Here is a 9,709-nt window from a genome sequence, read left to right as displayed (position 1 = left end):
AAAGATATGGAACACTTCACAAATTTGTGTGTCATCCTTGAGCACTGCCGTGCTAATCTTCTCTGTATCGTTCCAATTTTAGTATATGTGCTACCAAAGCAAGCACCCCATTATATTTTTTGATGCTTAATTTTCCCATCTTTGGCTAGTGGGAGCCTCTTCAAATTTGTTCCCAAGTCATTAACATTTTGTTTTATCGTCTGATATAACAATTTGATTGCTTTCTGATACAGCAAGATGTTCTTGGCTCTTATGGTATGATTTCCGCTTCCGACTGGAATCAGTGATTTCTTCAAAGACTTCTGAAACCTTTTAGTGAGAAATGATCTTTAGAAACCAGTATGTGGGCACTACTAGAGTGGGAATCTCAGTAGGTGTTTGTGGGAAATAAAAAGAATTCCTCTAGGCTTGGCGCCTGTAGCTCAGTAGGTAGAGCACCAGCCACATACATCAGAGCTGGCAGGTTTGAACCCGGCCTGGACCTGCCAAACAACAATGAAAACTACAACCAAAAAATATCTGGGCATTGTGTTGGGCACCTGTAGTCCCAGCTACTTGGGAGGCTGAGGCAAGAGAATCGCTTAAGCCCAAGAGTTTGAAGTGGTTGTAAGCTGTGATGCCATGGCACTCTACTGAGGGCGACATTGTGAGACTATCTCAAAAAAAAAAAAAAAAAAAGATTTTCTGGACCAAATTTTTGTAGAAAAACCTTAGGGATTGAATGTAAAAGACCAGCAATTTTTCTAGCTCTTTTTGACCCTTCTCTTGAGGAAGTTTTAGAAGGGTCTTTAATATCCTCCTCAGGTTTTTTTTGTTTTTGCTTTTGTTTTTTGAGACAGCGTCTCACTTTGTTGCCCTTGGTAGCACTCAGTGGCATCACAGCTCACAGCAACCTCAGACTCTTGGGCTCAAACAATTCTCTTGCCTTAGCCTCCCAAGTAGCTACAGGTGCCTGCCACAATGCCTGGCTATTTTTAGACAAGGTCTCACTCTGACTCAGGCTGGTCTCAAACCTGTGAACTCAGGCAGTCCACCCAGCTCAGACCCCCAGAGTGCTAGGATTATAGGCGTGAGCCACCGTGCCTGGCCCCCTCTACTCAGGTTATGCTATGGCCATCCATTTTCAAGTTTCTCCTGGGCCCAGTATCACATGAGTAAACTGGTTAAGATTAGAGAGTGCTGCATCATAAGCTCCTGTGAGGATTCTAAATTTCTTAGTAATTTTTTTTTTTTGAGACAGTCTTACTATGTCACCCTCAGCAGAGTGCTGTGACATTACAGCTCACAGCAACCCTCAATCTCTTGGGCTTATGTGATTCTCTTGCCTCAGCCTCCTAAGTAGCTGGGATGACAGGTGCCTACCACAAGCCCAGATTTTTTTTTTTTTTCGTTCTTTAGCAGGCCAGGGCTGGGTTTGAACCTACTAGCCTTGGTACATGTGGCCAGTGCCTGAACCACTGAGGTATGGGCACCAAGCCATCTCAGTAAGTTCTTGATACTCTCTTGGATTAGCTAAGTCCCTTATGATGACTTTAGGCTCAGCTTTAGACTGTGGAATAAAAGTGGTTAGGCCAGCAGTCTTCCTGATCAGAGGGTCTCACTTTGTAAGGCATTTATCCAGCTTCCCCTTTTTCCATTATCCTCAAATTGTGCAAAACAGTTAGTGGACCCAGAGTGTTGAGGTAAAGACAGGTAGAAGCAGCAGTTGGGGTTAATTCAGTCAAGGCAGACCTCTTTCCTCGTGTCTAGCTGCTTACGTCATTCATTTGCTTTTGTAAAAAATCTTCAGTGCCTCTACAGTGCATCACATTGTTCTTGTGGTTTTAATACTTTTCCTCTGCCCCACAAATAAACAGTTCTGCCTCAACTAAAACTCCCACACTGTGGCCATCTTAATTTTATGCTCTTTCTAGTAAGATTAACCCATCTTTCTAAAAATACACAAGTTCTGGGACCCATATTCTTACACATAAAATTAACTGGAGTTTCAAAAGATGGAGTCTCAAAGACTTCTTGGATTGAGACAAATCCATTATCAAAAAGTTACCTACCCAATGTCTCTTAACTGATCTCCAGTCCAATCCTGGACCCAATACAGTAAATATTGCTCAAATAAACTCAGCTCAAAATGTAAGTTCATGATGCTTGAAATTTAAGAGAGAACTCACCATGGCCTCCAGGTGCTATGAGGGATCTATGGGTGCTGGTAGGTTATCTTTGCTTGGTCATTCAATGCTCTTGGGCATTGCTGGAAGTCCTACTTTGCATCCCACTCCTGACACCAATCTTTTAAAAGAAAAATCCTAAACAAGTTAACTTTAGCATAGTTTGACTATGAAAAGATTCATTAACTGGGTAGTACTCAGGAACAAAAGCAGTTCAAATGTTCCATCCCACAACATGTGCAACCTATCTTTATAGCTAGAGAAGTGGAAATGACATACAGAGATAACCTATTTGACTGCAGTCTGACATTTTCCTTATTTAACATGTTTTGGCATCCTTTAGTCTATGATTGGCAGGTTTGCTGTGATTGGCTGAGACTAGGCCACTTGTTACAGGAATGTATTCTTAGATTAGGGGCACCATGGCTCATGCCTATAATCCTAACACTTTGGGATGCCAAAGTGGAAGGACTGTGTGAGGACTGCCCTGGCAACCTAATGAGACCCTGTCTTTACAAAAAAATTAAAAAATTAGTCTGGTGTGGTAGTTGAGCCTGTAGTCTCAGCTACTTAGCTAAGAGGATGAGGCGGGAAGACCACCTGAGCCCAGACATTTGAGGTTGCGGTGAGCTCTGACTGTGCCACTGCACTCCAGCCTGGGTAACAGATTGCAACCTGTCTCTAAAAAAACGTATACTCTTAAGGTTAGGTTAGGTTGCAGGTTGTTAGCTTATAGCACACTATGTACAGAGGCGGTTTAGGCCAAACTTAATTCAGTTTAACAAAGCTTATCTTTGGAACCAACATTAATTTTTGAAAGAGACTTGTGTTCCTAATTAAGATCTTTTTCTAATGAGTATTATGTAGTACAATTTTTTTTCTTTTGAGACAGTCTCATTTTGTCACTCTAGAGTGCTATGACATCATAGCTCACAGCAACCTCAGGCAACCCTCTTACCTCAGCCTCCTGAGTAGGTGGGACTATAGGTACCTACCACAATGCACAGCTAGTTTTTCTATTATTTATTTATTTATTTTTTAAAGACAGGGTCTTGCTGTTGCTCAAGCTGGTCTTATACCCCTGAGCTCAAGCTATCCACCTGCCTCAGCCTTCCAGAGTGCTAGGATTAGTGCTAGTGCCGGCTTGTAGTACTATTCTTAAAAGTCCCTCATAGGGGTGAACTTGAAGAATAAGAGTTGCACTGTGTCTAATTGAGCTACTATCATCAAGAACACTCTTGGAACCTCAGGTCCCAGTGGCACCCTGAGGGCAACCAAGTGCCACCGTCCTCTGATCCTTGTACAAAATATAAGCATCCCAGCAGCCTGGGGGGGTTGTACTAAACAGCTGTGCTCTGGTGTGACTGCTAGCCTGTCCTTCAGGCAAAGTGCCAAGGGGTGCCCATTTGCTCTAACTTCCAGAACTACCCTGGGCAAAATGGGCAAATAGGCCTTAACAACCTCACCTAACTGCCTGGCTTTGTGGTGCTCCTACCCATCTGCTCCTGAATATAACTTGGATTCAGGAGTCCAGATCACCTGCACTCAGGTATAAGCCTTAAATGAAACGTTCACTTCTAGTTTCCCATACCTATTGCCATCGTTTTAAAGAGATCACCCTGTCCCAGATCTTGGACATTTGGATTGTCAAGGCAAGAGGGCTCTTGAGGCTGCTGAGACCACCACCTTGGACTGGCTGCCTCTCCCAAGAAGCCACCAATGGTTACTCTTGGTGCCCAAACTACAGATTTGGAGAATTCAGAATTCAGTCCTTCATAGTCTCTAAGTCGTTTTTTTTTTTTTTTTAAGAGACAGAGTCTCACTTTTGGGCTTAGTGATTCTCTTGCCTCAGCCTCCGGTCTTTGACGGAGACTTGCAGGTTAAGATCTGACAACACGGCTCGGCGCCTGTGGCTCAAGCGGCTAAGGCGCCAGCCACATACACCTAAGGTGGTGGGTTCGAATCCCCAGCCTGGGCCCGCCAAACAACAAGGATGGCTGCAACCAAAAAATGGCCAGGCATTGTGGCAGGCGCCTGTAGTCCCAGCTGCTTGGGAGGCTGAGGCAGGAGACTTGCTTGAGCCCAGGAGTTGGAGGTTGCTGTGAGCATGATGCCATGGCACTCTACCCAGGGGGACAGCTTGAGGCTCTGTCTCAAAAAAAAAAAAAAAAAAAGATCTGACAACACTTGCCCATTCACCTGAACGAAACACCAGTTTCTCAAAAAAATTTTGTCACACTAATTTAGAAGGAATTGCCACCCTTTAGAATGAGCTCTGAAACTCACCTGAAGTGGACCACCCTGCAGCTACCCCAGACCTGCACTGCAGTAATCCAAGCAGACTCTCCCTCACATTTGCTGTCTGCTCACACATCCTCAAGCCTGGTGGTTTTGAACACAAAGTCCTTTCTAATAGCTATGAGAAGAGGTACTTTCAAATTTCCCTGTCTGCTGCCTCTGGAAGATGAGGTCATTAAGGAACAGGGAGGATTCCAATCAAAGGTCTGGAAGTAAGGGGCCTTACTATCTCAGCCCATGCCACCAAGTGAGCCCCCACCTACAAGACAAGGACAAACTGTATAAAATGGAGTGTCAGTGGCTGTTTGAGGTACCCAATAAATGCCAAAACTCTGGTGTGGTTTTATTTCAATTTAGGGGTATGTACTGAGTGCTTACAGTCCCAGGGAAGGGCAGCTATAGAAGGTGGTCCCATACTTTGCTAGTGACACAGTAACTTGTCAATCAGCAAGTCCCAGTCCTATAGCCCTTCAGCCCATGTGAGTAGGAAGTGGGGTGGGCAGGAACATCAGCTTTGGCCTAACTCAGTTCCTTTTGGAGGGATATCCTAACCCTCCTCCCACACTCCTTGGAAGGAGTTGTTATTTCTGACAGGGAGCCAGAGCTAGGGGTGGATATGGGAGTAAGGAAGCCTACCGACTGCCTCTACACCAAGTCAGAAAGACCACAGAGCCAGCAGTCAGCCATGCCACAAGCATCCCTTCAGCACCTACTTCAGGCCAGACTCTGTAATCCCAGGCAAGGTTCCTGCATTCAGCCCAGTCTAGAAGGGGGTGTCAAGTGAATAAAAGGTAGATATGGCAGTGATAGGTACTGCTGCACGGAACTCCAGGGACTAGGGACTATAGGGCGCCTACACAGCCTAGGAGCAAGGGATTGTGATAGGGAAGGCTTCTCCCTAAACAAAGGCCTAAATTTGGAATAGACCTTTGGGAGCTCTGCTACAGATCCTAAAGACTATGCCCTCAGGCCAGTCCTGGGCTCACACCTGTAAATTCTAGCACTCTGGGAAGGTGAGGCAGGAGGATCCCGTGAGCTCAGGAGTCCAAGACCAGCCTGAGCAAGAGTGAGATCCTATCTCTACTAAAAATAGAAAAATTAGAAAGGCATTGTGGCAGTTGCCTGTAGTCCCATCTACTTGGGAGACTAAGGCAGGAGGATCACGTGAACCCAGGAGTTTTGAGGTTGCTGACTCTGTCAAAAGGAAAAAAAAAAAACAACTCGGCTCTCAGTGCTCACAATGGCAACTCACTGTTGCAGTCTAAAACTGGGTCTAGGCTCAGAGCCTGTGGCTTAAGCAGCTAAGGCGCCAGCCACATACACCTGAGCTGGTGGGTTTGAATCCAGCCCAGGCCTGCCAAATAATGACAGCTGCAACCCAAAAAATAGCGGGGTGTTGTGGCGGGCACCTGTAGTCTCAGCTACTTGGGAGGTAGAGGCACGAATCACTTTAGCCCAGTTCTTAGAGGTTACTGTGAGCTGTGATGCCACAGCACTCTACCCAGGGGGACAGCTTGAGGCTCTGTCTCAAAAAAAATAAAAATAAAAATAAATAAATAAATAAAACTGGGTCTAATAAGATGTTTGGGGAAGGCAGGTTTCTGGGACCCTTCTAGTCTGCCCTAATAGGAGATCAAAAGAGAAGACAGCAAGCAGAAAGCCTAGGCTTAGTTGTTGGACCTGACTTAGAACTCTACTGTGACACCACTCCTGTTTATTTCCTTACCTGTTAAGATGAGGATAAAACCACGCACCTTACCTGTTTTCAAGAACATTGAGGACTGGGTGCAGTGGCTCATGCCTATAATCCCAGCACTTTGGGAGGCTGAGGCAGTTGCTTAAGGCCAGGAGTTGGAGACCAGCCTGAGTAACATCCTGAGACCCCATGTCCACACACAAAAAATTGTTTTACATGAGCTGGGCATGGTGGCACATACCTATAGTCCTAGCTACTCAGAAGGATGAGGTGGGAGGATCATGTAGGGTACAAAGCAAGATCCTATTGCTTAGGGGAAAAAAAAAAAGGGCAGTGAGGAAAAAAGATTATAGGTACTTCTAGGAGAAACCTTGGAAATGAGAGCATTTTTATTTTACTGTAGTTGGGGATAAAGTTATCAGGACTTAAGAAAATACCCAGTGCCCACTCCACATCCTGTGATACTGTTAAAGTCACAGGTATCATCACCTCACATGCCACCAAATCAAGCGGGCCTGGTCCCAGAGGATGGCCATGTTAGCTAGTACTAGCACACAAAAGTGTTAAAAAGCAGTCCACCACAGGCCTCAAAGCCAGGTTTGGGAGCCTCAGATTCACTTTGGGCCACAGCCAACACAAACAATTCTAATTTTTTTTTTTTTTGAGACAGAGCCTCAAGCTGTCTCCCTGGGTAGAGTGCCATGGCATCACAGCTCACAGCAACCTCCAACTCCTGGGCTCAAGCGAGTCTCCTGCCTCAGCCTCCCAAGTAGCTGGGACCACAGGCGCCCGCCACAACACCTGGCTATTTTTTGGTTGCAGCTGTCATTGTTGTTTGGTGGGCCTGGGCTGGATTTAAACCTGCCACCTTGGGTGTACGTGGCTGGCGCCTTAGCCACTTGGGCCACAGGCACCAAGCCACAAACAATTCAAAGAAAAGTAGAGGGCAGGCCATGTGGAGGGCAGCTCGTTACCCTGTCAGTCGAGCCATAGCTGGCCGCAGGCTTCACCACCACCCTTCAGCCCAAGAGACTTAGCACAGGCAAGGAAAGCTCCTTCCAAGCAGCCCTGGGTTCCCAGGAAGCTTCTATAGAAGGGTTAAAACTGTCGTAGGTGGCAGCACCCACAGCTTAGTGGGTAAGGGCGCTAGCCACATACACCAAGGCTGGCGGGTTTGAGCCCAGCCTGGGCCTGCTACAACAAAAAAAAATAGTCGGGCATTGTGGGCACCTATAGTCTCAGCTACTTGGGAGTCTGAGGCAAAAGAATCATTTAAGCCTATGAGTTTGAAGTTGCTGTGAGCTATGATGCCATGGTACTCTACCATGGGGTGACAGAGTAAAACTCTGTCTCAAAAATAATAATAATAATGATAATAAGGCTATCATAGGAAACAAAGGCACAAAGCACTTGAGAAGAGAAAGGCTGAGCCTAAAAGCCATGTGAATGTGGAACATGCTCTTGGGCTGGTTGGCTTCAAGCCTTGGCAGAGGTGGTTTTGGTTGGAAGGGGAAAATACAAAATCATCAAAGTAGTAAAATATCTTTGATTTATTATGTACAGACTATATTCAGACAAACTACCCACTCTGAACACAGGTTTTTGGCTTTTCCATGAGACCCCAGAACATAAATTGGAACCTGTGAGAGTTCCTTCGACAGAGCGGGGGAGTGTGTGTGTGTGACCTGATTCCATGGGATCTGGCCAACTCTTCTGAAGGTACACACCCCTCCCTGCTTTAAACCCTGGCTCCAGCTTCACTGGTCCAGAAGGCTCTGCATGGGGCAGGTGTAATATAAGCCAGTCACTCAACCTCCATCTTATCCTTCTGCAAAGAATCAATGAAGGCTTGCCACTCCGTAGGATAAAAACGTTTATAGACGTTGATCTTATTCCGAATCTGTTTTGGGGTATCTTGATAGTAATTCTTCTCATCTCGGGCCATGGCCTACAAAGGAAGAAAGGCTACTTGAGAAGGGCTAGACAAGCAAAGGTTCAAATCCTAGCTCTGGCTGAATTGGACAAGCCACCTCTTATCCCTAAGATCAAAAGCCGCATTGTATGGCCCGGCACCTGTAGCACAGTGGTTATAGTGCCAGCCACATACACTGAGGCTAGCAAGTTTGAACCAGCCTGGGCCAGCTAAACAACAATGACAACTGCAACAAAAAAATAGCTGGGCGTTGTGGCAGGCACCTATAGTCCCAGCTACCTGGGAGGCTGAGGCAAGGGAATTGCTTAAATCCAAGAGTTTGAGTTTGCTGTGAGTTGTGACACCACAGTACTCTACGGAGGGCAACATAGTGAGACTGTCTCAAAAAAATTTTTTTTTAAAAACCACAATGTAAGTGGAGCCCTTCAGCACTTAGGGACCAGCAGGTCTGAGAGTCTAAGATAGCAGTTCTCAACCTCTGGGTCACCCCCCACAGGAACTGTATTAAAAGGTTGAGGCATTAGGAAGGTTGAGAACCACTGGTCTAAGCGCAGGCATCCTCAAACTACGGCCCACAGGCCACATGCAACCCGCTTAGGACATTTATCTGGCCTGCTGGGTGTTTTTGCCGCTGCTGCCTGTCCTGCTTAGCAGTCCGGCCCTCCAACAGTCTGAGGGACAGTGAACTGGCCCCCTGTTTAAAAAGTTTGAGGACCCCTGGTCTAAGGGGCCAAGCAGGAGCTGGGACCAGCTGAGGAGCCCATGCCTTCATCCACAGACAACTAATTTCACCTGAGCAGAGTGGCCAGATCTTTCAATTTTTAAAAGCAGCCAAAATTATAGACTTTTATTTGAACCTTCCCATAATTAAAATGCCAACTAGTCCAGGTTCTTGAAAAAATACCACGTGAGCAAAACAACATATCTGTGAGAGACAGGAACCACAGACCAGTCTACCCTGCTACAAGCATTCTGTTCACTTTAGATCTCTGTTGACGAGATCCTAGAGTCTTTTTCTTCCCTTTCTTTCCAGTTTCAGGAAGCAGGTGCTAGGCAAACAGATCAGACCATGAATGGTCCAGGGTGCCTTCCCAACCAGCCCAAGTGGTTCTTCCTGCCAGGCCTGAGCCACTCACCTTATAGTCCTCTCCATGGTTCTCCACCATGTAGCGCACATAGTCAATGAGATCTCGAGACAGGGTATTTCCTTTCTTTTCTGGAAGGCTGGCTTCTGCCTCCAGGTCTGGGGTGAAAAAAGCCAGAAGACAGGGAAATAGAAGTAGTCAGATTTTATCCAGAGGTTAGGTAATATTGCTTATATATATAAAAAAAAAAAGTTTTGAAACAAAATCTCCACTTGGCTGCCCACCCTAGAGTGCCACGGCATGCGTCTAGTTCACAGCAACCTCAAACTCAAGGGCACTAGTTCTCAATGTTTCTAATGCCGCAACCTTTTAATACAGTACCTGTGGGTGGCAGTTCTAAACCTGCTGCTCTAAGGTTTAAGTGATCCCAACTTGCCTCAACCTCCCAAGTAGCTGGGACCTCGGTGCCCACCATAATGCCTGGCTAATTTTTCTATTTTTTGGAGACATGGAGTCTCACTCTTGCTCAGGC

General features: G+C 46.1%; 1 protein-coding gene and 1 non-coding gene across 2 annotated transcripts in view; both read right to left on the bottom strand.

Moving 5' to 3' along the window:
* On the bottom strand, positions 1 to 106 carry LOC111727319. Its single transcript, XR_002774889.1, has one exon. It is a non-coding gene; the product is annotated as a U6 spliceosomal RNA (small nuclear RNA).
* Positions 107 to 7,689: 7,583 nt separating this feature from the next.
* Positions 7,690 to 9,709, bottom strand: part of NOP16 (NOP16 nucleolar protein) — a 6,217-nt gene continuing 4,197 nt past the window's right edge. The window contains exons 4-5 of the mRNA XM_003781915.2: positions 9,229 to 9,335; positions 7,690 to 8,107 (exon numbers count right to left, since the gene is read on the bottom strand). Of these exons, the coding sequence (XP_003781963.1) occupies positions 7,964 to 8,107; positions 9,229 to 9,335 (251 nt within the window). The 3' untranslated portion in view covers positions 7,690 to 7,963. The remainder of the gene's footprint in view (positions 8,108 to 9,228; positions 9,336 to 9,709) is intronic.

This window comes from Otolemur garnettii, unplaced genomic scaffold (assembly GCF_000181295.1).
Source record: "Otolemur garnettii isolate 467f Iridium unplaced genomic scaffold, OtoGar3 scaffold00003, whole genome shotgun sequence".
Classification (NCBI taxonomy): Eukaryota; Metazoa; Chordata; class Mammalia; order Primates; family Galagidae; genus Otolemur; species Otolemur garnettii.
The sequence above is the reverse complement of the archived record's forward strand: the minus strand, read 5'-3'. Positions and strand labels throughout refer to the sequence as shown.